This window comes from Hemicordylus capensis, chromosome 6 (genome assembly GCF_027244095.1).
Source record: "Hemicordylus capensis ecotype Gifberg chromosome 6, rHemCap1.1.pri, whole genome shotgun sequence".
In the NCBI taxonomy this organism is placed as follows: Eukaryota; Metazoa; Chordata; class Lepidosauria; order Squamata; family Cordylidae; genus Hemicordylus; species Hemicordylus capensis.
Window position 1 is genome coordinate 16,310,967 of NC_069662.1, and position 27,042 is coordinate 16,338,008.

Here is a 27,042-nt window from a genome sequence, read left to right on the forward strand (position 1 = left end):
GCGGGCGGGCGGGGCGGTTGAATTAAACGGATACACCCTTTAGGCTCACCCCACTTCAACATAGCACAAGCCTCCACAATAGCTCTTTCTACATGCTCTTTCTGTTCCTGTAACTTTATCGCAGCGTACATTAATTTGATGGTGTTATACATCAAGCTCTGCTCTGTGTCCTGTACAGTGGTGAAAAATGAAAGGGCACAGGGCAAGCCTTTTCTAGTTGTGGCGTCTTCCCTTTGGAATTCTTCACCTGGAGAACTCTGACTACTGGTTACTGATGATTCCTTGTGTCTAAAATTTTCTGCTGACTATTATTATTTTAAATTTGCTGCTAAAATCTTTCAACTTATTGTTTTTGCCTTTCCCCCCTTTCCTTTTCCCCCCTTTCCTTTCCTCCCCCCCCCTTCGTTATTCTGCATGTCGCTCCTGGCTTAAGTTGCAAAAGCAACTCAACAATCCTTTAGTTATATACTATAAACAAAAAAATAAGGTTGCACCAACCCGTGAGCCTAATGAGAATATAGCACCCCCTGGTGGCGGCACAAGGATAACATAGGCAAGACGCATAAAAGGCCGTTGTGAATGATGAAGGATGTTTACTTGGCTTAAATGTGCTGGCTCTGCAAAAGGAGGATACATGGGTTAAAGGAGGGAAAGGGTGGACAGGCTGGCAACTGGAGGTTTGAGATCCCTAGGTCAGGGCTGCACAACTTCGGCCTCCAGCTATTGTTGGACTACAAATCCCATAATTCCTGAGCCACTGTAGGAACATAGGAAGCTGCCACACACTGAGTCAGACCATTGGTCCATCTAGCTCAGTATCATCTTCGCAGACTGGCAGTGCCTTCTTCAAGGTTGTAGGCAGGAGTCTCTCTCAGCCCTATCTTGGAGTTGCTGCCAGGGAGGGAACTTGGAACCATCTGCTCTTCCCAGAGCAGCTCCATCCCCTGAGGGAAATCTCTTACCGTGCTACACACATCAAGTCTCCCATTCATATGCAACCAGTGCAGACCCTGCATAGCTAAGGGGACAAGTCATGCTTGCTGCCACAAGACCAGCTCTTCTAGCTGGGGATGATGGGAGCTGTAGTTGAACAACTGCTGGAAGGCCTTGCTTTGAACGGGCAGTCACCGTCCCAGGGATTTGGACTGCCAGCTGGAAGGGTTGGATAAGTGTGTGTGTGTGTGTGTCGAGGCAGGAGAGGTGCTGTGCAGCTGCCAGGTCCCCAGAAGCTCAGGCCCTGGAGTCCTTTTATGAGGTGAGGTGTTCGCCTCAGGCAGCAGCATATTGGGGTGCCAGCAAGTGGCCATGTACTCTCTGCCGTCAGCACAGGAGCAATCCTTCAGGAGCAATTCATCTGCCCCTGACCACACTCTGCAAGGAGCTGCTTTCTTCACACTCCTTGCAAAGCCTGCGGGGAGCCCACGGAGAGGAGGCTGTGGCAACCCCCCCCCACCGCCCCATCTCCTCTGCCTCTTCCGAAGCAGGCAGGTCCATTTTGGAAGAGGGTGGGCCTCCCCCAGGGACCCAGGGCAAGGCAGCATTTGGAACCTTGCCCCTCGGGGGCCACAATCTCTGGGACCAGCCCTGAGCCCAGAAGTCCAAGGGGTGGAGCCTCGGAGGTCAGAGGGTGGAGCCTGGTGGGGCAGGCTGCAAACCCTGGCTGGTGGCTCCAGTGGAATCTGAGGAACATGGAGCCAGAACTGACTGCTTCCTTCGTTCTGTCCCCCAATTCTGAGATTTTAATCAGGAGCCTGAAAGAGAGCAGAGCTCTCATTACATGGGATTATGCGGCCACCCCCGCCACCCTTACCTTTTGTGATGGTCTCCTTTTTAAAAAAAGCTTTGAGGGGCACAATTTGACTAAAACTGGCAGGAGAGAATGGGAGGCTAGGACTTCCCACTCCCTCCCCACTCCCCACATAATTTAAGCACTGAGGAGGCAGCTCAAAACACTCGAAATTCCTGTCAAACTCTGGGACCTGGCAGCCCGAGAGTGAAGAGTGGGACTTCTCTCAGAAGGGAGAGGGCTCAGCTGCTTAGAACAGAAGGCCCGAGAACTAGGCCTTTCAAGTACTTTGGGAAGGGAGGGGCAACCCAAGCTAAAACCCATCAAAGCACTGCCTTCAAAATCTGTTTTCATTCCAGGGCGCCACCTTGGACCTTGGAACGTGTCAAGTTTCTCCAAGCATCTGAAATTCAACAGGAAAAGCTTTGCTTAGCCCAGAGGTACAATGACTAGAAATGCTTTGCCTGTTAGATATCTACCTGTTACACAGTGGTGACAGGCACAGCATTTCTGTCCATTAAAAAGGTGGCAACCTTCCTGGAGGTTGCCCTCTCCCGATTCATGCCCCCTCCCACCTAAGCCTTCCCTTCACATATATTCCAAGTTAATCACACATCCAACCCATGACTGAGTTGGTTATTAACCATCTGTGGCAGCAGGGGGGATCCTTTGAGGAGCTGCCCCAGTAGGTTTCTTGGCTTTACCCACTTGGCTGTGGAAAATCCGGAGCTTGAGCCACCATGGAGCAGGAATCGCTGATCACCACACCGGAGACCCCGTCTATCAGCAATGCTGCGGACATTTCTGTCATCTGCCTCTACTTCCTGGCAGTCATCGGAGTCGGGCTGTGGGTATGAAAGTGGTGGTGGGGCTCCAACGTTTTCTAGGGGTAGGGAGAGATTTCTATTCCACATCCAGGAAACAAGAATACTGCCCAGCTCTGGGAAGGAAACTGGGCAGAGCTGGCAGCAGAATTCAAGCACAAAATGTGCACCTGATAGCCACCTAGAGCCTAGTAGTCTACTAAAACCAGAATTAGATATCCTAAAAACTCTATCCACACATCATGTTGTACGGGAGAGGAGAGCTGCCTGGTCTTGTGGTAGCAAGCATGACTTGTCCCCTTAGCTAAGCAGGGTCTGCCCTGGTTACATATGAATGGGAGTCTTGATGTGTAAGCACCATAAGATATTCCCCTCAGGGGATGGAGTCGCTCTGGGAAGAGCAGAAGGTTCCAAGTTACCTCCCTGACTTCTCCAAGATAGGGCTGAGAGAGATTCCTGCCTGCAACCTTGGAGAAGCCGCTGCCAGTCTGTGAAGACAATCCTGAGCTGGATAGACCAATGGTCTTACTCAGTTTATGGCAGCTTCCTATGGTCCTCTGGTCCAGATGTCTGTACACTCATACATGTTTATGTGTGAACGGCTGTACGCGCATTAATTTCAAAACCGAAAATTGTAAGCAACCAAAAATCGTTCACAGCCAAGAATTGTAAGCATGCACAGCTCCCAAATCAGGGTAGAACACTTGTCCTACCCCATTTTCAATTGTGTGAATAGCTTTATGTTGTAGGAGTGTACATATGTCTGTACGTTTGTACATATGTTTGTGTGAATGGCGGTACCTACATTCATTTTAAAAGTGAACCTGGGTACAGGTCTCTGAAATGCTTATATAGATAGAAAGTGTACTGCTGTACCTGTGTTCAACACTAACTGCATACTGTGTAGACCGTATACACTCAATATACCTGTGTACACTGTACACTCATCGTACGAGTGTTCAACGTAATGTGTGAACAGTAATCTAGAATTTGGTACCCAGAGCAGTTGTTACGAACATATTTTGATGTACGTAGATTTAAATACCCCATCCCTAGTAATCAACCCACCACTCTACACACTGCTCTTTCTATATCTTTCTACTCTACTCCATACAGTCGCCTGCTTTCTGTTTGTCCACCCATGTCATTACACAGCAATCTGTCCCAACCTCAAATACACCTTGCCCACCCCTCCCTCTCTCATTGGGCTGTCCACCTTTATCTCCTGGATTCTGTTCATGCCGTCTCTCTCACCATTCAGAAAAATACTAAAAAATTGTGAAAGGGCTAGAATAGAATCAGCTCTTTGGGCAACTACACAAAAAGTAATCAGTCCAAATGTAATTAACAGTATGCCAATATAAGGAATGCAAAATAAACTTGCTAAAAGATTGGAACAGGTGGCTTCCAGGTATCTTCAGCCTACCAATGCATTCACCTGCAGTATCTCTCTCAGAGAATGGTCCTGGGAGAAGATGTCTTTTGACTAATGTGAGTTTGGTCACCATAGTTGGTAGGCATATTTGGCTAATGTGGATTAGACGCATAGAATGTTAGAGTCGGATGGGACCCTTGGAGGTCTTCTAGTCGAACCTGCTGCTCCGTGCAAGAAATGCTACAGCATCTCTAACAGATCACAGTCCATCCTCCATCTGACCACCTCCAATGAAGAAGAGCCTACTACTGCACGAGCTCTCAGTTCTCGGTTCTGAATAAGGCTATTGCTGACATTTTTGCCTGCATTGAAATTCAAAATGAATGTGGAGGTTCCTCAGAGAAATTTCAAGGGAAAATCAAAAGCATTTCCTTGTGGGGAATTCTGCATAACCCTACTTATGCGCTAAATGGGCCATTGATTAGACACAGTAAGCTTGTTCGCACAACTGCTGGCAAGGCAGGAGAAGTGCTGTGCCTGGTCTAGGTAGAAGAACCGGGTCCACTCCTGATTTTTGGTGGTGTGCTTGCAAACATTCAGGTAAGAGGCAGAGAGAATGATTGCATGTGAGGCAGCAGCTGGGTGAGGCAGCCTTTGCTCCTACTTTGGTAAAATACTGGGGGCAGACTCTGGGTAGGGCACACTCATCCTACCCAGATGCTGCCTCACGCACAATTACTCTCCTCACCTCCGACCTTAAAGTTTGCAAGCACACCACCAAATATCAGGAGCATGCCCAAGCTGGGTGCTTCTACTACCCTGCTAGCTGTCATGAGAACAAGCCTAGTATATGCCGGCTTCTCAAATCCTTCAGTCCTTCATAGTTATTTTTCAAGCATCCTTCTGAAACCTGGCATTCCTTTCCTTTCCTGGAGAGCAGAGCTGCCATTAAGAACATAAGAACAGCCCTGCTGGATCAGGCCCAAGGCCCATCCAGTCCAGCATCCTGCTTTGCACAGTGGCCCACCAGATGCCTTTGGGGAGCCCACAGGCAAGAGGTGAGGGCATGCCCTCTCTCCTGCTGTTGCTCCCCTGCAACTGGTACTGAGAGGCATCATGCCTCTGAGGCTGGAGATGGCTCACAGCCATCTGGTTGGTAAGCTGTTTGGTCACAACCTGGAGCCAAAATCACCTTGTAGAAACCTAGAGCCCAATTGTTTTCCTTGATGACAGAACCCTCAAGCTGAAGGGTCAACCCAGGGAGCCAGGGGCGGAACCAACATTGGGCAAACGGGTTCAAATAACCCAGGCCACCGCCAATCAGGGGCCGCGTCTCGCTGCCCTGACATGCCCCCCGAGTCTGACGTCACATGCAGGGGGTGTTATTTTGCTCCCAAATGGGGCTGCGCAGTCTCATTTGGGAATGAAATAGGCACACGCTGCTTTGGCACCACAGTCTGGAGCAACTGTCCCTGCCTTTAATGGAGCTGCTCCTGACCTCACTGCCAATGCAGCAGGGCTGATATCCCTCCAAAACAGGGCTGTGCGACCCTGTTTTGGAGGGAGACCACACCCTGCATCTTACGTCAAATGCGGGGGGCCCAGGGGGCCGCAGCAGCAGCCAGACACAGGCCGCCGCCAGCCTCACTCCGCGCCTGCATGGAGTAGGCCTACTGGCACAAGAAGGAGCCTCAGAAACATGTAAGGCCACTGGCTGACACTCTGACTAACAAAGTGCTTGCAGAACAAAGTTGCACTCGCACAAGAAGATCACATCCAGGGGCGTAGGGACTATGGAGCAAGGGTGACTACTTCCCCCCAGTCTCCAGGGTCTGGGGGAGCCACCAAGGCTCTCCCTTGGCCAGGGTACCCCCTTGCGCCCTCCCACACTCAGACGATGAATGAAGCACTCATCAGCTGGGAGCACGAGGCACACCTGTCTCATCCAACCAGAATTACAATGAAACGCAGGCTGTGCTGTGCGGGGGGAGAAGCCCAGAAAGCCAACATTTCAATGAAATGCTGACTGAGGAGGGATCCCAAGTATTGGCCCCACTCCTGTGTCTGAAGAAGTGCTTACCAACTGGGAACATGAGGCACGTCCCTCTCCTCTACAGCCAGTGCTTCACTGAAACATTGGCTATGATGGGTGGGTGGGGGGAGACAGACAGTGTTTCAATGATACGCTGACTGGGAAGGGATGGGAGAGGGTTCAAATGGACCCTCTCCTAAGTATCGGCCCTGCCCCTGCGTCTGACGTCCGACACAAGGGGGCGGGGCCAAGGCCGGGAACAGGGCACATCAGCCCTGGCAGAACTTCCCAGACACTGGTTCATGGAATTGTTGACAGGGAGATCCTTTCCCTGCTCCCTCCAGAAAACCTAGGGGGCAGGGAAGCTGCTGGAGGACTTTGTCCTCCAGCCATGGCAAAGCTCCCTACGCCCCAATCACGTCGTTGCAGTAACAGTCAGGGATTTGAGGAACTGTGCTATTGTGCCCTTGAGCAAAAGTGTCCTCTAAAACAGATGCAACATGCCAGAAGTTGCACAACCATTGTACAAGTGCAAGCATGCTTTCAGTAGCACAACTCTAGTCTGGGACGCAAGCTTCAGACTTAGTGAACTCACCTGTAGGGGTGTGCACAAAGTGGTTTGCCGATCTAGTCACAGATCGCTGACCTGGTCTGAAAGACCGGCGTTCGATCTGGTTCGAAGGTGTTTGTGGGGGTTTCTTTAAGCAGTGGGGAGGGTGCCCAGGGGTGAAGCCACCATTGAGCAGACGGGTTAAAAGAATCTGGGCCACCACCCCTCATGGGCAACGCCTCATTGCCCCAGACACGCACCCCACATCTGACATCAGAAACAGGGGGGCGTGATTTAGCTCTGAAATGGGGCTGCACAAATGCGCTCCCATCCACCCCGCAAATATTTCCCACTCCCTCTCTCGCTCCCCAATCCACCAGACTGGAACTTCACAGCAAAATGTTACACAGTACAGTCACAGTATATTAAGTTCCTATAGTTTTAAATTAATTATTTTTAAAGGCCTCTATTGTTGGGAAAAAAACCTCGTCCGCTCACTCCTCTACCCCAGAAATGCAGCAGAAGCCAGTTCAGTCAGGTAGGTGGGAGACTCCTCCAGCCTCCCAGGAGCCAGACCAATGCTTCAGCTTCTGTCCGGGCTGGATGAGAGGATATGTACAGGGTCATCTCCCCTGCAGATCTCAGCTGACCTGGTACTGACCTGTCTCCACACCCAGTCATTCCTGTGACATGGAAGAGAAAACTAGCATGGAAAGCAGACGGGAAGGTTTGACTTAATCCCAAAAGATGAGCTATTCTCACCAGAGTTACCTGGGTAGGAGGGGGTTATCCCAGGTAGCTCTGGTCATCTGGGGCACCGGGAGCCCACCTGACCCAGAAATTCCTTCCCTGGGTGGCCATATTAAAAGTGAGGTAGGAGGAGAACAAACCCTTTCCTACCTCCTCTTCTGGTCACTTGCAAAACTGCTCCCAGGCGACCATGTTGATCAGAGAGTTGGGGGGAAAGAGGGGCCAGGCAGAGCGGAGGTGTTGCAATGCTGAGAACAGGCACTCAGCCACTATTGCAGTGCACTGTGGGATCCTGGAGGACCCAGCTCAAGTGTTCCACCTCCCATCTGAGCTCTGGAGCCTGCTGCCATGCTGCTTGTGTGGGTGTGCAAGTGGCAGAGCTCAGAGGTGGCTCATGTTGTGTGGGAGGTTGGAGCCTGCCTTCCCTTCTGCTCCCCCCAGTTTGGTCGTGAAAATGACCTTAGACCGTTTTTTCTATCAGGAATCTGGCCCACTTTCTGAATAGACTTCCATTAATAAGGTAAATAAACTAATGACATTAAGTACATATTTAATGTATAGTAAAATCCTCTCCCCGCCTCCAATAATGTTCTTTGCCACCCCTTTGCTTCCCCAAACTAGCTGTTCCAGAGTCACCTCTGCTGTTAGGTGCCAGAATTTAGGACCCAAATATAGCATCAATGGTACACCTAGAACTCCAAAAATAAGGTGGTCCGATTAACATACCAAAAAACCCCAAAGCATAGGTAACAAGTACATATTAGATACTAAAGGTACTCTGTGCATACCTAAAATATGAAGTTACTTGCATATTATTAATGCAAGCTAAATGGCAAGGATATCTGTAGGTGCAATTGGCAAAGCACTAATGCAGCTGAGATGCTAGAATCCAACCAGTACATGAAGACCTCCTCTGTACCCCTCTCTGCCTGTACCCTGGCAGGAAGCCCTGACCCTCTGCACATTTGCTATTTTTCTGTCTTGCATTGTTTCTTCTCTTTGATCCCAGGCAGGGGCGTAGCTATAATTGAGCAAAAGGGTTCAAAGAACATGGGCCCCCAGCTCCTGGGGGCCCTCCAGCCCCACCCCTCCCTATTTTCTTCATTATCTCCCTCACTCTGGGGGGCCACCAGAGAGAGGGATGAACATGGCCCCCTCTCCCCTAGCTACGCCCCTGATCCCAGGCCTGATCACCCCAGATGGTTTAATGATTATCAGAAAGTTACACGATTCAGGAATGTCCTAGCAGCTGGTAATGATGTGTGAAATTCAGCAGATTAGCAACTGAACAACCTGTCCTCTAGGATGTGTAAAATTCAGCAGATTAGCAACTGAACAACCTGTCCTCTAGGAGGGCCCTCTCCCTCTAGGCATGTCTCCCCATCGTCCAGCCAAAGCAGGAAAAACTCTGTGCTCCCGAAAATGGCCAAGTCCTTCTATGGGGGGGTTACTCATACCATCTTTCCTCTTTCTCTTGGCTCACAGTCCATGTGCCGGACCAACCGGAGTACCGTCGGGGGATATTTCTTGGCTGGTAGAAACATGGCATGGTGGCCGGTGAGTAGCAAAAGAGGGCAGGGGACTGGGTGCATAGGTTGAAGTGGGCCCTAGAGCAAGCAGCAAAGATGGGGCCCCTGCCCCGCCCCCCGGCTTCTTCTCCTTATGCAAATTCTCCCTTCATACGCAAATAACATCACACACTCCCCACACAGCAGCCCCCCTCCCCCTCAGGGCCCAGGGACACTCACCCCCACTTTGTTCATATGGGGACAGGAGGAGGGGATATGCCTCCAGGAACATGGGGATTGGGGGCAGAGAGGCTGCAAACATATGAATTAGAAATGGGTGTGGATGGGCAGACAGATATTTTTATACCACTTTGCAACAAAGGTTCACAAAGCAGATAGATAGATAGATAGATAGATAGATAGATAGATAGATAGATAGAAAATGGCCCCCTGTCCGCAAAGAGATCTCAAGATCTAAAAAAGACCCATAAGATAGACACCAGCAGCAGGAACTGGGGAGATGCTGAGCTGGGGATGGATAGGGCCAGTTGCTCTCCTCCTGCTCCATAAAGAGAATCGCCACTTTTAAAAGGTACCTCTTTGCTCATTTAGCAGGGGGAAAGAAAACAAATCAGATCATTCAAGGGGAAGGAAAGATGGAATGCAAGGTAGGAGAAAGGATGGGGTGTGGAAGAGAAAAGGGGTTACAGGGAGCCCTATACTTTCTCAAGGGGTGGGGGAAGAGACATTCAACAGAGGAAGAAAAGTTAGTGGAACTCTCAGGTGCTGGGTGGATTGGGAGGTAATGGCTGAGGAGAGCTGGTCTTGTGGTAGCAAGCATGACTTGTCCTCTTTGCTAAGCAGGGTCCACCCTGGTTGCATTTGAATGGGAGACTTGATGTGTGAGCACTGGGAGGTATTCCCCTCAGTGGATGGAGCCGCTCTGGGAACAGCAAAAGGTTCCAAGTTCCCTCCTTGGCAGCATCTCCAATATTGGGCTGAGAGAGACTCCTGCCTGCAACCTTGGAGAAGCCGCTGCCAGCCTGTGTAGACAGCACTGAGCTAGATGGAGCTATGGTCTGACTCAATATATGGCAGCTTCCTATGTTCCTAATGGCAGGTGCCTAGTCGAGATGGTAGGGTAGTTTTTTGGACTGGTGAGTCCAGAAGAGTCAAAGTGATGTGTTCTCCTTCTTTGGTGGGGGTTGTGCCTGCAGATTGGCGCCTCTCTCTTCGCCAGCAATATCGGCAGCGGGCATTTCGTGGGCTTGGCAGGCACCGGTGCAGCGAATGGCCTGGCCGTGGCAGGATTTGAGTGGAACGTAAGCACTGGATAGAGGGCCCCATTTGGGGGAGGGCGACGAAACATGTGGGGAGACGGTGGGATGGGGGGAGAATGCCATTCATTTGGTGAGCAGAAACCGGAGCCAGAAATGGCCAACATAGTAAGTGTGCTAATTCCAGTTGCATGGCTATCACCAACTCAGTTGGGGAGGAGAGCTGGCCTTGGGATAGCAAGGAGCATGGATTGTCCCCTTTGCTAAGCAGGGTCTGACCTGGTTTGCATTTGGTGAGTGATTACCTGTGTGAGCCCTGTAAGATATTCCCCTTAAGGGATGGGGGCGGGCGGCTGTGGGAAGAACATCTAGGGCCCAGACAGATTCCCTTCCTGGCATCTCCATGATAGGGCTGAGAGAGACTCCTCCCTGTAACCTTGGAGAAGCTGCTGCCAGTCTGGGTAGACAATACTAAGCTAGTCTGACTCAGAATAAGGCAGCTTCCTATGTTCCTAAATTGTAAGGCCAACTTGGGGAGGCGGGGGGATATTTTGAGTCTTTCTACCAACACTCAAAAGATGCTGCTTTCCCCAGCCTGAAAATGCAGTGCTGGAGACTGGAGAAAGAAAGTTTAACCTATTAGAGTGTCTGCCTCCAATGCCCATATTAATGCACAGGAGCCCTGCCAGGAAAATGGAGAACAACTTGACCTGCGTGGTTCCCAACCCCACCTCATGGTTCCTCTTCTCTTTCTTCCTTCCCAGGCTCTCTTCATTGTTCTTCTCCTTGGATGGCTTTTTGTCCCTGTTTATCTCACAGCTGGGGTAAGCCCTGTTATCTCACCCACATGTCCCTACTCTGATATGTGAGGGGACATGAATGGGAGACTGATATGAATGGGAGACTACAAGTGTGAGCACAGTAAGATATTCCCCCTCAGGGGATTGACCCGCTCTGGGAAAAGCAAAAGGTTCCAAGTTTCCTCCCTGGCATCTCCAAAATAGGGCTGAGAGAGACTCCTGCCTGCAACTTTGGAGAAGCCACTTCCAGTACATGTAGACATTACCGAGCTAGATGGACTTATGGTCTGACTCAGTATATGGCAGCTTCCTAAGTTCCTTGGAGGAAAGATATTTAAAATGTGGGAAAGCCATCCTGCCTTTCCAAATCAGTCGTTCCCAACCTGGGATCCCCAGATGTTGATGTTGTTGGACTACAACCCCCATCATCTCCATACACAATGGCTGAAGGGAGTTGTAGTCCAAGAACCAGGGATCAACCCCTGAAACGGATGGCCAGGAAATGTAGGACCAACAAAAGGAAGCACTTTTTCACACAGCACATAATTAATCTATGGCATTCTCTGCCACAGAGTGTGGTGACAGCTTTAAGAGGGGCTTAGACAAAGTCATGGAGGGCAGAATCTATCCAAAGCTACTAGTCTGATGACTATAGGCCACAGTAGGAGCCAGGAGAAAAGGTATGCCTTCATCCCTTGCCTCTGGGCTTCCTGGAGGCATCTGGTGAGCTGCTGTGTGAAACAGGATGCTGGACTAGATAGGCCTTGGGCCCGATCCCTCAGGGCTGTTCTTATGTTAACATTTAGGGACCCAAGATTGGGAGCCCCTTGTGTAAATAGTCATTTTGGAGACCTCTCTGCTCTGCCATTTTACAGAAAGCAGTAGTATCTCCCCTACCATTTCCCCCATGCAGGTCATCACGATGCCGCAGTACCTGAAGAAACGCTTTGGAGGCCAGCGAATCCGTCTCTACCTCTCCGTCCTGTCCCTTTTCATGTATATCTTCACCAAGATCTCGGTAGGTCATTTCTCCAGTCATAGGTGGGGGGATGCAGGCTTAGTGGGCAGGTTAGCCCATTGCTGCCTGAGAAGTACCTCAGGGAAATCCAAAAATCTGTCTCCCAGAGTTGACCACCCCACCTCACTTCATGGTGAAGCTATACCTCTGGGGGAGGGAAGAATTTCTTGCCTTGTCTTGTAGCTTTGAGGGCCTACTATATCAATACCCCCCTTTTAAAGAAGTTATTATGGAGGTAGCGATGTACCATGGGCTTTTGCTTCCTTCCTGCCCATAGGTGGACATGTTCTCTGGAGCCGTGTTCATCCAGCAAGCTCTGGGCTGGAATATTTATGTGGCTGTCATAGCTCTCTTGATCATCACCACCATTTACACAATGACAGGTAACTGGAGTGTTAATTTTAATTACTAGGACTCAGACTGGTTGGGTGCCCAACAGGAAGCTGGAATTGGAGGCTAACGCAGGCTTTCTGGACAAGGAGATAGAATACAATAGAGAATGAGATTGCCAACTGGCCATGGGGAGCGGGAGGGTAGCCCTGACCTGTTCCTGCCCCTTTAACAGTGATTCACAGAGATCAGCAGGTGAAACTGTTCATGACACCAAGCTCAACACATGATCACCTGCCAGTCATTGGAGGTCAACTGGCTCCACAGCTACAGAAGTACTACCCAGTTTTGGGAGCTGGGCACGCTCCCATTTTGCAATTGTGTGTTAGATAAAAAGAGGCAGGGAAGCAGATTGTCTGTCAAGCCCCAGCTGGGTAGGATGAGTTTTTGCCTACCTCATTCAGAAGCTGGGGATGGAAATTTGGGTAGGGAATGCTTGTCCTACCTAGCTAGGACTGGACAGATGGCCAAGCTCCCTGCCTCCGTCCTACCTTGTCCATATCTAACACACGATCATTAAATGAGAGCATGCCATGCTGCCGAAAATGCGTAGGACTTGTCTCCTACCTAGTTTATGGTCACGTGAATTGCCCTCATGTGTGAGATAGAGTGAAAGTATGGGGGCGTAGGGTTTCTTACGAGTCAGGACTTAAGCCCAGAGTGTGTTCAGTGCCACAGCTCTGACGTGAAATGTGCAAAGAGAAGAGTGCCCTTGTTCATATACAGAACCCTTTCAGTTCCATTATGAACCACAACTCTCTCTTTCACATACACACACACACACCGGAAATCTGGGCTCAAATCTTCAAGGTCATGGCACGTGGCTTCTAAGCTTTCTTTTTGGGACATTAATCAAAGAGATATAGACATATAGATGTGTATGCATGATTCTTCTGTCAAATGAATAGGACTGCCAACTGACCCTCAGCATGTTCCTCCTCCAAGGAGTTTAGACACCAATTGTTGATTCAGGTGACTCCACCACACACCATGATATGTTGGGTCATGAACATGGTTTCTGACTCTCCAGAGCCAGCCTGCTCTCTCCTCCCTGCTTCCCTTGCCTCCTTAGCTCCAGTGTGGACATCCTGGTTGATTAAACCACAGCTCCACAGCTCATCCAGACTTGGAGCTGTTACTTAACTGTGGTTCACAAATCACAATTAAACCAGGATGTGAAACTGAGATTCAACTCTAGATTCACAGCCTGGTTTAAACATGATTCCCAGCCACAGTGGTTTAACAGAGCATTATTTCCCTTGTTCATGAGGGAAGGAAGGAAGAGGAAGAGGATTGCATAATCCTGGGGAAATTAAGATGCATTTGAACAAACTACAGTTTGTTCAGTTGTCCGATCCAACCTCAAGTACAGACGGTTATATTTTAACTGGTGTGAACAGTTCTTGAGTTTGTAGTCCTCTAGCCTTTAAAAATACGTATTAACTGCTGCTTAAGCTCTTTATTTGCTCTTTTAAATTGTTAATTTAAAATTGTTAATTTAAAATTGAAATTAATAAACTTGTTATCCTATCAAAATGTTGATGTAACTTATGTTATCCCATCAAAATGTTATCCCATCAAAAAATATAACTATTTTTTAAAAAATAAAATAAAATGTTCCTAGCTCAGTACCTATGCCTCTAACTTTTCTAACAGGGCATCTGTGCCTCTAAAGTTGCAGCAGGTATTCTCATCACTGTACCTTTTAGGGATGTGCGAACAGGTTATATCTATCTTTATAATTGCGAGAGCACGGCAGTGGGGATTCCATATGCAGATGGTGAGGAGGAGCCTGTGATGGTTAAGGGCAGTTGGAATGCAACTGTTACTGGTCAGAAGATTATATATATATATATATGAATGATAGTGGGCCCCTTCAGGAGAAGGAAGCTGCCATTGTGTGAATCAGATGAGGAAACAGGATGAACAAGATCTGTTAACTCAGGGGAGGGGAGGGGAGGGGAGGAGAAGACAGACAGAGGGGAATAACAAGTGGAACAGAGAGGAAGGGAGGGGAAGAGAGAAAGAAGGAGGGGCGAGGGACGGGCCTGTCAGGGACCTGAGGGAAACGAGTGGCCATGGTGGTGCCTATTGGCAGCAAGGAAGGGCCCAGTCAACCACTGCTGCTGTTTGGGGCTACCAAGGCCATTGGCGGAGGGAGGCAGGCAGGCAAGGGACGGGACCAGGCTTGTCGTGGCCTGAGGGGAACTGAGCGGCCATGGCGGAGGTGGCAGTGAGGAAGGGCCCGGTCAACCTCTGCTGCTGCTACTCCTGTGGGGAGCAGCAGGAATGGGGCTTGGGTGAGGATGGGGAGGTCTCTGGGGATGGGGGCAACAGCTTGGCCTATAGGCGCCAGCAATGCTGCAGCCGCAACCAAGAGGGGTGAGGGGGGTGGGAGCAACTGGGTGGAGGAGGAGCAGGAGTGCAGCTCAGGTGAGGGGAGCAATCAAGTACTAGCATGCATATGCTCTGTGAGGGTTAAGCTGGTAGTCATTAAAGGCATAGGCATCCTGTCAGAATGGAAACAGAATTGAATAGTCCCTTGGTGGGAGCAGGGAGCTTATTAAGCACCATTAGCACCTTTTCAGTGCACCTATGACAACAACAAAGGATGGGACAACTTAAGACATATTTGCTACCTGTATCAAATGGTCTTGACAACACAGTCCAAGCACCTCTGCAGTATCTGCTTGGTCACTCTTGAACATCAGGCTGCTAAACTAAATGCAGCATTGCTCTGACCTCAACGCATTCTGTCACCACACATGTTCTTAATTAACAGGGGAAGAGAGTGGTGAAAAATCTTCCTGATATTTTTTTTTCTGGAGCCCAGGATCTCAGTTGGCAGGTGATAGAAGTTTGAAGGTTACCAAAGCAAGCAAGGTTCAGCCATCATTAAAAATACCTGCAGACGTGCTACTCTTGCTTCTCTTCCAGGTGGGCTGGCGGCACTGATGTACACAGACACAGTCCAGACGTTTGTCATGGTCAGTGGAGCCTTCATCCTCATGGGATTTGGTGAGTTGTCCATTTCCAGCAGGGGGCACTGCATGGAAATTTGGCCCCACACCCCTCAAAACTGGCAAAAGTGATGCAGTTAAAGCACAGGAAAGATGGAAAATATATGGCATGTGTAGTACAGTGCATTCAGTGCCAAAACTGTGATTACATTCACCTTGTGTCTGAAATGCAGAGGACAGGAACTAAAGCCCCCATCCTCTTAGGCAGGCTTCCCCAAACTGCGGCCCTCCAGATGTTGCTGAACTACAACTTCCAGCATACCCAGCCACAAAAAAATTGTGTCTAGGGATGCTGGGAGTTGTAGTTGAGCAACATCTGGAGGGCCGCAGTTTGGGGAAGCCTGCTCTTAGGTACAGCCCCACAGGCCAGAGGGCAAGTTCTCCTTCCCACTCGTAGCAGGAGGAAAGGGCAGAGAGAAGGTAGATATTACCCAAAGGCCTTGGCAGGAACTGGCACACACACTCTTGTTTGTTTGCTCCAAGCCCCACCAATATCTAGGCAGAGCTCAGCGCTCACAAATGACAGCAAGAAAAGCAGTCAAGGCAGATAATACTGAGCTAGATGACCCAATGGGCAGTATAAGGCAGCTTCTTATGTGGAGTGTTGTTTTTTGGTCCTAAAATATTTCCTAACTATTATTCTGCAGCCTTTAATGAAGTCGGCGGCTATGAGGGGGTATTTGACAAATACATGGGAGCCCTTCCTAGTCGGACACTTTCCCCTGCCCCAGCCCTCTACAACATCTCAGCCTCCTGCTACCTACCCCGTGAGGACTCGTTCCACATGATCAGAGATGCTGTCACTAGCGACCTGCCCTGGCCAGCTGTTATCGTCGGTCTTTCCATCAACTCTCTCTGGTACTGGTGCAGCGATCAGGTATGGCAATCAGAGGAGGGGAGCTGGTCTTGTGGTAGCAAGTATGACTTGTCCACTTTGCTAAGCAGGGTCCACCCTGGCTGCATATGAATGGGAGACTAGAAGTGTGAGCTCAGGGGATGGAGCCGCTCTGGGAAGAGCATCTAGGTTCCAAGTTCCCTCCCTGGTAGCATCTCCAAGATAGGGCTGAGAGAGATTCCTGCCTGTAACCTTGGAGAAGCCGCTGCCAGTCTGTGAAGACAATACTGAGCTAGATGGACCCATGGTCTGACTCAGTATATGGCAGTTTCCTATGTTCCTATGGCAGGGGTTCCCAACCTTGGTAAAGGTTAAACAAGGTATCTCCTGATATATCAACCTCATCATGAGAAGGCATAACCTCCCTAAATGCCTGCCTGGAGGCAATGATGGGCTGGATGAGGGGTTACAAACTGAGACCAAATCCAAATAAGACGGCAGTACTTACTCTGCAGGGTCAGAACTCAGGAGACAGTTTTGATCAGCCAGTTCTGGAAGGGGTCACACTCCCCCCAAGGAACACAGTCTGGGAATGTTTCTGGATCTAAACCTCTCCCAGAATACAAAATATTAAATCATATTCTGTATGATTTGAATGCAGCATCATTTGTTTGTATATATAATTGATCAATGATCGTAATAAAGCTATTCATTCATTCATTCTAACCTCTCCCTGGTGCCTCAGGTTAAGGAGGTCGCCTGAGGTGCTTTTTATCAGCTTAAGCTGGTACGCCAGCAGCATCTGTTTCTTGAGATAAATGACCTCAGAACAGTAGTACATATGCTGGCAACTTACAGACGTGACTACTGTCTTTGTGCTCTTTGTGGGGCTGTTTTTGCACATAGTCTGGAAACTGCAGTTGGTACAGAATGCGGTAGCCAGGTTGGTCTCCACCAGGTCATCTCGAAGAGACCATAACACTCCTATATTAAAATAACTACACTGGCTGCCAGTAAGTTTCTGGGCAAAATACAAGTTGCTGGTTATAACCTATAACCTATTAAAAACTAAACAACTTAAGCCCAAGTTATTTAAGAGAACAGCTTCTTCACTATGAGCCCTATCACCCATTGAGATAATCCGGAGAGGTTTGTCTGCAGTTTCCAGCAGCTCGTCTGGTGGCTATACAAGGACAGGCCTTCTCTGTTGCCACTCTGAGACTCTGGAATGTGCTCCCTGCTGAAATAAGAGCCTCCCCATCTCTGACAACTTTTTACAAGTCTCTGAAGACACTCTTATTCACCCAAGCTTTTAACTAGACTTGTGGTTTTATATTGTTTTAAGGTTTTAATTTGTTTTATGTCGATGTAAACCACCCAGAGGTGGAAGTTTGAGGCGGTGTACAAATATAATAAATAAATATTTCTCTGGTTCAAAGCAACTACTGGGAAAGGGGAGAGTAAATCCTTCCCCCAACTTACTAATGGCAGATTTGTGGGGGCGGGGTTTAACTCCCCTCCCTTAGCACTGCAGTCCCAATCCCATACGTGTTTTAACCAAAGAAAATGACATCAGGATATCTGACTACAGATCTTCCATGTCACTTCTGGTTTGGTCCTAGAATCTAGGAAAGGATCGATCATAACCACTCCATTTCCAACCCACACAGGTCATAGTGCAGAGATGCCTGGCTGGGAAGAACCTCACCCATGTCAAAGCCGGATGCATCCTTTGTGGCTACCTCAAATTGCTGCCCATGTTTCTCATGGTTATGCCCGGCATGATCAGCCGGATCCTGTATCCAGGTAAACATCTGGGGAGTGGAGTGTTAGAGGTGAGAAGACCAGATCCTGGCATCCTAAGGGGAGGAAAGTTTGGAGCAAAACAGGCTTGAAACCAGTAATCGTTTCGGACTTCGTGGTTTTGAAGCCTGAGATTTGGGGAAGGAATGGATTCAGTCTAGAGCAGGCCTGTTCAATTTTGCCCCCAACCCCAGCTGTTTTTGGACAACTCCTCCCATAATCCCCAGCTACAGTGGGCAATAGCCAGAGATTATGGGAGTTATAGGCCAACATTTGCAGGAGGGCCAAAGTTGAGCAGGCCTGGCCAAGAGACTGTGAACCCATTCAGAGATTATATTTATTTACATTACCACTGACTGGGTAGAAGAAGCACCCAGCCTGGGTACGAGAGCTAGGCAGCTCTCGATTTTCAGTCATGTGCTTGCAAACCTTAAGGTAGGCAGCGGGGAGAAGGATTGTGTGTAAGGCAGCAGCTGGGTAGGATGAGCAGGCCAGACCCAGATTCCATTCACAGCATTTTACCAAGGTAGGAAGAAAAGCCATCCTACCCAGCTGCCACCGCACGCGACCATTACCCCCCACCTCCTACCTTTAATGTTTGCAAGCACACAACTGACAATCGGAAGCATGCTCGGCTCTCCCAGCAGTCAGATGAGCAAGTCAATTATGGTGTAAAACTATTCAGATGTCTGTATACAAGTACGTGTTTTTGTGTGAATGACTGTACTCACATTCATTTTAAAAGGGAACCTGGGTACAGACTCCCTGAAATGCAGGATTCAGATAGGAAACGTAGTACTGCTGCACCTGCATTCAACATAACACATGAATCATTGTACAGATTTGTACAAAGTATACACTGTACATAGCATACACTGTACACTCTATCTTTGTACACACTGTACACTATCTTTGTACAGATCTGTACTAGTATGCACTGTACACAGCTTGTACAAAGTGTTGAATATAACATATGAATAGGGCGTAATTTATGAAGCCGGAAGCATGGAGTAAATGAGTTCTACCTCAGAGTGACTTTTTATCAGTTCCTTAGTTGTGCAAGAGACAGGTTGGACTTACTCTCCAATACACACTTTAAGGCCTTCAGTTCTAGTTTGCTGCTTCTTTGCAGACCATCACATTTGCATTCCTCACTGCCAGCAAGAGAAGCAGGCTGCAAAGACAAAGTAAAGTTGAACCATCAGATTTCTCCTCTGCGGCTGCAAATCCTGCCAAACTATGCAAGCAGAGTAGACCTTAGGATTTCTCTGAGGCTTCCTCTACAGCCACTTGCACTGCTGAAAAGACAAATGGCTTCTCTATTCCAAATTTGCACTGAGAAATGGATTGCCCCCTCAGCTTGTGGCGGAAGTATCAAAGAAATCTCCAGGGCCTCAGCATTTTCCTCTGTTTTTATTGTCGTCTAAGTCCATAGTTCAGGAGTTCTCAGCCACAATGGGCAAAGGGGATGTTGGGAGTTGTAGTCCAACAATATCCGGGGACCCAAGGTTGGGGATCCCGCCACAGTAGTGTCTTATTTGTAGCCATCAACTCAGTAGCTGGCTATCTAGGGGGTAAGAGCAACAGCTTCGTGTCACTGCTATCAAGAGCAAGATTCAGCATGCACAAAACCATTCAATCAATTGATTTTAAACCAGACATTTAAAACTCATATCCTGCCTTACTTGCTTTTCTAGATGAGGTAGCCTGTATTGTGCCAGAAGAATGCAGACGAATATGTGGCACCGAAGTTGGGTGTTCCAACATCGCCTACCCCAAGCTGGTGGTATCTCTAATGCCGAGTGGTAAGGAGATACTCAGGTCTCAATGCAATCTCTTTTGCCCCTGGACAAACTGAACAGCCCAGGAACAGTCTTGGGACACATGATGCAGCCATCTTGATAAAGCTCAAGCATGTGTAGGCCTGGTCAGTGCCTGAATAGGAGACTGCCTGAGAACTCCATGGATGCTGCACTGGGGGTTTCTGGACAGAGAAATACTGTTTAAAAATGGATTTCTTACTGCTTTTCTACTCAGAGTCCAGATGACCGTTGTGTAATTTCACAGTGCCATCTGCTGGCCATTTGCTGCCAAGCATGATGGGAGTTGAGGTTTTTGAGACTAAGGTAGGGCCAGAAGCCTCTATTCTCATCACAACTTGGCAGCAAATGGCCAGCAGATGATGCTGCAAAATTGTGCAATAGTAATTGTAGAGTAGAAAAGCAGTAAGAAGTTCCATTTTAAAGCAATATTTCTATGTCTGAAAACACCCCTTGAGTTCCATGATGAAAGTGCGGAAGGATATAAATGTAACAAAAGAGCCAACAGCCCTTTAGAGCCCTGTCTTGACCTTAGCGTGAATGCTTATCAGTTCCCCAGTGTGACCGAAGGGGTTCAGAGATGAAGACATGCATTCATCTGACCTCTTCCTCCCTCTGTGTCACTCCTTGCAGGCCTTCGGGGGCTCATGCTAGCTGTGATGCTGGCCGCATTGATGAGCTCTCTGGCTTCCATCTTCAACAGCAGCAGCACCCTTTTCACCATGGACATCTACAACCGCTTGAGGCCACAAGCCAATGACAAGGAGCTATTGATAGTGGGCAGGTGAGAAAGCACTGGTGAGCTCCTCACAAGTGTCATGGTGTTTTCTTCAGTAGAAAAAAACCAAGAGCGTTCTGTTGCACCTTGTAGACTAACACATTTAGTTAATGCTTTAGTCTGCTCCAGGATATGGTGATGGCGGCTGGCTTAAATGGCTTTAATAGGGGATTACAACAATGGAGACTAGATCTCTCCATGGCTGTTAGCCATGATAGCTAAACAGAACTTTCATGTTTCAAGATGGTTGCAAGTGAGAGAGAGTGGAAGAGGGCAATTGTCTCCATGTCCTGTTTGTGGCTTCTTGGAGGCATCTGACCGACTCCTGTGAGATGCAGGTTGTTGGATTAAATGGGTCTTGAATCAGATCAAGCAAAGCTGTTCTTATCTTAATTGTTTTAGCCCAGGGGTTCTCAAATGAAGTTGTTAGACTAAAACTCCCACCATCCCTAGCCACAACCATCTAGGCAAGAACTGTAGTGTTGTGAGAGTGGCTAAGGAGATGGTATTTCCAAACTACACTGCCCAGGATTATTTGGGGGACACAATAACCATTGCAGTGCTATAAAATCAGTGTGAGTTTGTAGTATACCCTTAGGTTGAGAATGCACCAGAAAGCAGGTTAAATATAATCCTCTGCCTAAGACAGAAATTTCTACACCATGGGTTCTCAAACTTCCACAACTGTTATTGGACTACAACTCCCATAATCCCTATCTGAGAACATCCAACAAAATCTGGGGTCCCAAGTTTGAGAACATCTGTTCTATACCCTAGCCCCTCTCTCTATAATCTAAAAATACAAAATCCAGACCCCACCATTTGGCACAAGCAGAGAACATGGGCAGACAAGGTGTGCCACCCATCAAGATGTCTTCAAAACAAATTAGTCAGGCCAACTCAAGCCAGCTAATCCACATGCTACAGCAATGGAAGGTAAACATAGGAGGGAAAATTCTTCTCTGGCTTCAAATAAGATAACTAGTAATATAGAGGCACGATACCAGATATCTCTGGTTGTCTCCATTCCTCAGCTTGCTTGCTAGCAGGAGGAGCTGCATCTTACCTTCTTGTGGTTCCCCACAGGGTGTGGATCCTGCTAATTGTGGGGGTCAGTATTGCATGGATCCCAGTGGTGCAAGCTGCCCAGGGCGGGCAACTCTTTGACTACATCCAATCCATCAGCAGTTATTTGGCCCCACCCATTGCCGCCATCTTTCTTCTTGGTGTCTTTGTCAAAAGGGTAAATGAGCAGGTGAGTGAGTTCAAAAACAAGTTGTGTACACACACACACACACACACACACAGAGAGACATACACACACCCCTCCAATTGCATAAGAGTCAGTGGAGGGGAAACCAGGTGCCGACGCAGGAGAAATTTAAGAGATGGTCAGAAGCTGTTTCACAAAATGGGACCCAAGTATCCGGGAGATGGGAAAATGTGGGTTTGGAATACCTGCAGATGTTGGGACCAAGAAGATAATCATACTAAGCTTCAGGAGCTCTCCATAAAGTATATAATTCATACTAATATAAATATTAAACATTAAATATGACAAATAATATAAATATTTGTTGTATTCGTATATAATTTGTCGTATTCAAAAAAACCTTTTAAAATCCAAAATAAAATTATGGGAAATACATACAACTTAACATAACCAGCCACCTACTGGCACAGCAGGGAAATTACTTGATTAGCAAGTCAGAGGCTGCCAGTTCAAATCCCCACTGGTATGTATCCCAGACTATGGGAAGACTATATAGGAAGATGCTGAAAGGCATCATCTCAGACTGCGCAGGACATAGCAATGGTAAACCCCTTCTGTATTCTACCAAAGACAACCAGAGGGCTCTGTGGGCGCCAGGAGTCAACAGCACACTTTATCTTTACTATAACCCAGCACCGGGGATGGGGATTGAATTGTACTTAACTTGCAGCAAATAGTCACTTCGGGTTTATCTGTGGATTTTCAGCAGGAAAATAGTGTGAGGGGAAGGAGTTACCCTACCTTGCCACTGTGGTCCTGATGGATTTCTCCCCTCAAAAGTCAAATATGTGGAGAGAAAGGAATTCAAGGAACTAAGATCCTGTTCCCACTCTGCTCAGCAACTCATCCTCCACTTCTCCCCCCCACCCCCTTCTCTCTCTCTGCAGGGTGCATTCTGGGGACTGGTGGGGGGGCTAGCCATAGGCATGGCCCGGATGATCCCAGAATTCATTTACGGAACAGGCAGTTGCCTCTTCCCCAGCAGCTGCCCTCGGCTGATCTGTGGCATCCACTATCTGTACTTTGCCATTATCCTCTTTTTGGCCACGGCTGCTATTATGATGGCTGTCTCCCTCTGCACCTCACCTATCTCTGACAAATATGTAAGTATGGAGGGAGGGAAGAATAATCAAAGTGAGCTGACCATTTAGTACCTTGGAGCAATAACCCCAACTGGGAGTTCTGCCATAAGCATCTCACTTGAATGACTACTGCAGCTCCTCCTCTTTCACAACTCCATGTCAGTAAGTCTGCAATCTAGAGAAGCCCACTTTTATGGGGTCCTTCTATGGATCATTTTCCATCACATGGGGCTCACAAACAAGAGAAGGCCCACTAGGTACCCATTTCCTCACCTCTTCTCCCACAGTACACCTGTAGCAGATTAAAGCCTTTGTCTCAGAGCAAGCTCATGTGAGGGAAAGAAATGCTGAATTATCCCTGCTGAGCTGCCTGGGTAGGCTTCTCCTAAAACTATCCTGTATTAGCGGTAAGTTCAAAAGGCTGCCACCAAGCACCCTAAAGCTTGCAGAGAGCCAGACCAGTGGACTGAGTGCTGTAATTCCAAGGCCCCTCTGTAATGGGGCAAATACAAAAACCTTCCACTTGTAAACTTACACGGGATGAGAAAAACTGTTAGCTGCTGAGCTTCTAAGGACATGTTTGCACCAGAGAACTCTCCCCTTTGCGGGCGCCCCTTTTCCTGAGTTAAAAACCAACTTGGAGAGGCTTGTACAAAGAAAAGACTTTTAAAAAACAGTTTTATTCAAATTCTGCAGACTGCTTCCATTTGAGGCTTTCTTAGACACAGTTAAGAATACTTAATAGATTACAAAAATAGGTTGTCTTAGGCTTGTTAAAATGTTTATAGAGTCTTTTGCAACGCTCTAGGTAGGATGGGCGTAGGCGAGTGTTATTTCAACTACATTGCAGGTAACTATAGTAAAACAGTATCAGGAATATGTGCAACACACACACACACCAAGAAACAGAAATTATAACACACAGTCTGACTAAACAAACTTTTACCTAGACTAAACTTCCCATTTCCTTGAACTCACCAAGCTCTGGAAGAGAATTCATACTTTCTGCAATCCTTTCTTTTAAGGATCTACAAAGTTATTCCATGAGAGAAACCTCCAAGCTGGCTTTGACCATGAGGGAACAAAACTCCATTGCCCCTCACTAAGCTTTTCCGCACACACCTCTCTCTAACAAAGACTGCCCTTCTTGTTCCCAGAATTCCCTGCAACCACTCTCTAGGTCCCACTCACCTGGTGTACTGATTGGTTGCCCTGGGGTTCGTCAGCATGTCAGTCAAGACAAGGGTTCACTCCCTGTTAACTCTTTAGAGGGAGGGGTGGCTGATCACTACACCACAAAAGTTTACATAGCCACCCCCCACCCTCTGCCACTTCTCAACTCTGTTGGCCTGTCTTCTCATGAGTGTAACCTGTATGACCACTAAGGCTGTAGGCTGGAAAGGCCTATACAGCTTCCAATAGGGCACAGCCTTACCACAAGAGAACAGCTGGGAACTTGATGCATTCTTCTCAGGTGTATGGCTGGAGAAGGAGCTCCTGCATATAAATCAACCCTGTTTTGCCACCACAGCTGCACCGCCTGGTGTTCAGCCTCAGGCACAGTAAGGAGGAGCGGGTAGATCTGGACACCGAGGAAGAGGAGATGGAGAAACAGAGGGAAGCTGCACGGCAACAGCGTCAGGAAGAGGCAGAGGTGGCGGCAGCCAAGAATGGGAGGCTGGAGAACACATTGGAGGCAGAAGGTGAGGCAGCCACAGGTGTGGTGTTGGAGGGGTGGAGAGGCAGCAACTCCACATGGTGCCACCTCTGGACATCCTTGGTGTGGCCCCCAATGCCCCAGCTGTTACCAGGAGGCTTGGTTTTTCTTTGGGGCTGCCCTCTGCCATGGCCTCCTAACCATCTTCCCCACAGTTTGAAACCTGAGGAAGAGATAAGCAAGAGGTGCCCCCTATTATGCATCTCCTGGCACTTCCAAGTCACAGCAGGAAATCGCAGGGGCCCAAGGCTGGTTGCCTAGTGACCAGGCACTTTTCTCCCTCCTGCCACTGGGGCAGATATAACCCAGTTGGGTAGCAACTGTTACCTGGCCCAGAGGTTCCCAACCTTGGGTCCCCTCCCTGGATGTTGTTGGACTACATCTCCCATTATCCCCAGCCACAGTGGCTGGGGATGATGGAAGTTGTAGTCCAACAACATCCGGGGAGGGGCCCCAAGGCTGGGAACCCCTCGGTTCGCTGTTAACATGCCAGCTGGCCCCCATAATCATAATAGGGTCAGATTCCTTTGGAGGTAAGCGCACGATGCCTTGGAGCCCAAAGATGCCTTGCAGCAGGAGCACCCTCTCTAATTAAGGAACAAGAGTTGACGAGGCTGTACACAGTGCATAACAACCGATGAGGCAGCTGCCTCAGGCGGGAGATTTTGAGGGCCCTTAAGGAACACCAAATTAACCACCATTTAATTATACTCTGGATGGGGGTTATCTGATGTGTTTAAGCCTCAGATGCCCAGATATCTTAGAAGGGAGAGCTGGTCTTGTGGTAGCAAGCATGACTTGTCCTCTTTGCTAAGCAGGGTCCACCCTGGCTGCATATGAATGGGAGACTACATGTGTGGGCCCTGACCACCAACTCTGTCTCTTGTCTTTTTGCACCACAGATTTAAAAGCAGCGCCCTCCTATGGCTGGCTGAGCCAGTGCGTGAGTTGGTTCTGCGGGATAAGGACGGGAAGCCAAGAACAGCCCGAGCCCAGCCCCGAGGAGAAAGCCGAGGAGCTGAGACGCCTCACGGACATTGCAGAGCACCCCACCTGGAGACGCGTCGTCAACATAAACGCTGTCGTCATGATGGCCCTCGCAGTATTCCTGTGGGGCTACTATGCCTGAGCGCCATCAATCCGGCACATCAGTAGGACTTCTAACCTCTGAACCTGTTCCATAAAGACATCTGGACATGCCACACACACACACACACCCTTCAGCCTCTGAGGATCAGCAGGAGCAAAAAGATGGAATCTGAGTTGGTAGGGACTTATGGACTCAAAGGTCATCTTGGCCCACCCACACCCACAAGCGAGGATCTTTCAAGCCCACTGAAAATCAACTTGTGCAATGCTGACCAGAGTGTGTGCATAAGCAGGTGCAAGATAAAAAGGTCCTCTTCTGAAGGCCTTCCTGAGGTCTCTTGTGTCCCACTTCACCCAGAATCATCACCCCATGTTAAGACACATCACAGATTCTATGGGAAATAAACACAACCTAATGTAACCCAGCACTGGGATTCAAGCTGCATGTAATTTGCAGGAAACAGCCCCTTTAAGGGTATGTGTTGATTTTTGCTAGGAAAATAGCTTGAGGGGAAAGAGTCCCTGCCCCTCAGGACTGTGGTCCTCAGCAGGATCTCTCCACCTGTCAGCTATTTTTCACTTCTGATGGTGAGCACATTTCTTAAAAGTACATCTAGGTGAACATCTCATTTAAACCTGTAGACTCAGCACCTAAAATGGTTTCAGTTCTGTTCATACGCATTCCAGTGGTTTGAGCAAGACATTCCATCTGCACAACTGCTTATCTATATTGCCTCCCTTGTTATATGCAGTTGTCCAGACCCCATATATCTAGTTGTCCCAACCAACCAACCAACCAACCAACCAACCACACACACCCCACAATGCACTCCTCTGAGCATTTTCTCCAAGGCCACAAACCCCTCACAGCCCACCGCACTAGTGACCATCCAAAGTCAGGCTTTTGGAAAACAAAGAGATGGGGTGGGGGACAAAAAATAAACCCTACTCTGAAAAAATGTCTAATGCTTTTGTGTGTGCTGGATTGGAGGCAAAGGTAAGAAAAAATGGTGTCCTTTGCTCTTGTCTTCTTATGCAAATACATGTGCACACACACACACACACACACTTCAGCTTCGGGGAATAATAATCTACATACATAAATAATATCCAAAACCGGTTATAGTTCTGGCTGCCAAATTTCAATGCCATGATAGGTAACAATAAAGTAGCAGCTGACCCAGTGCAGACCATCTGCCCCTAGTTCTCGCCAGTTCTGCCACCGCCGCCTTCTCTCAGCCAGCCAGCTGCCACTTTCCAACATTCCTCTTCCTCTCCCGGCAGCTCCTTGTGAACTCTCATGAGAGATGCCACA

At 48.4% G+C, this 27,042-nt stretch overlaps 1 protein-coding gene and 1 long non-coding RNA gene across 7 annotated transcripts; one reads left to right on the forward strand and one right to left on the reverse strand.

Moving 5' to 3' along the window:
- Window positions 1-43: 43 nt before the first annotated feature.
- On the forward strand, window positions 44-26,688 carry SLC5A2 (solute carrier family 5 member 2). 6 transcript variants are annotated; one of them, XM_053260771.1, is made up of 16 exons: window positions 1,192-1,255; window positions 2,146-2,637; window positions 8,803-8,874; window positions 10,043-10,147; window positions 10,867-10,926; window positions 11,816-11,920; window positions 12,198-12,303; window positions 15,248-15,328; window positions 15,978-16,207; window positions 17,836-17,971; window positions 19,666-19,773; window positions 20,422-20,572; window positions 21,653-21,821; window positions 22,727-22,942; window positions 24,453-24,624; window positions 25,541-26,688. In XM_053260771.1, exons 2-16 carry the CDS (start codon window positions 2,527-2,529, stop codon window positions 25,765-25,767), a joined length of 2,049 nt encoding a protein of 682 aa, XP_053116746.1. In that variant the 5' UTR covers window positions 1,192-1,255; window positions 2,146-2,526; the 3' UTR covers window positions 25,768-26,688. The 6 variants fall into 6 exon arrangements, with proteins under 6 accessions (XP_053116749.1, XP_053116746.1, XP_053116748.1 ...); XM_053260773.1 differs by having other exon boundaries at window positions 2,146-2,226; XM_053260774.1 differs by lacking the exons at window positions 1,192-1,255; window positions 2,146-2,637 and adding an exon at window positions 44-267.
- LOC128329478 (uncharacterized) lies at window positions 23,583-26,090 on the reverse strand. The gene is made up of 2 exons (XR_008309675.1): window positions 26,001-26,090; window positions 23,583-24,801 (listed from the first exon to the last, which is right to left on the reverse strand). It is a non-coding gene; the product is annotated as an uncharacterized LOC128329478 (long non-coding RNA).
- Window positions 26,689-27,042: the final 354 nt, after the last annotated feature.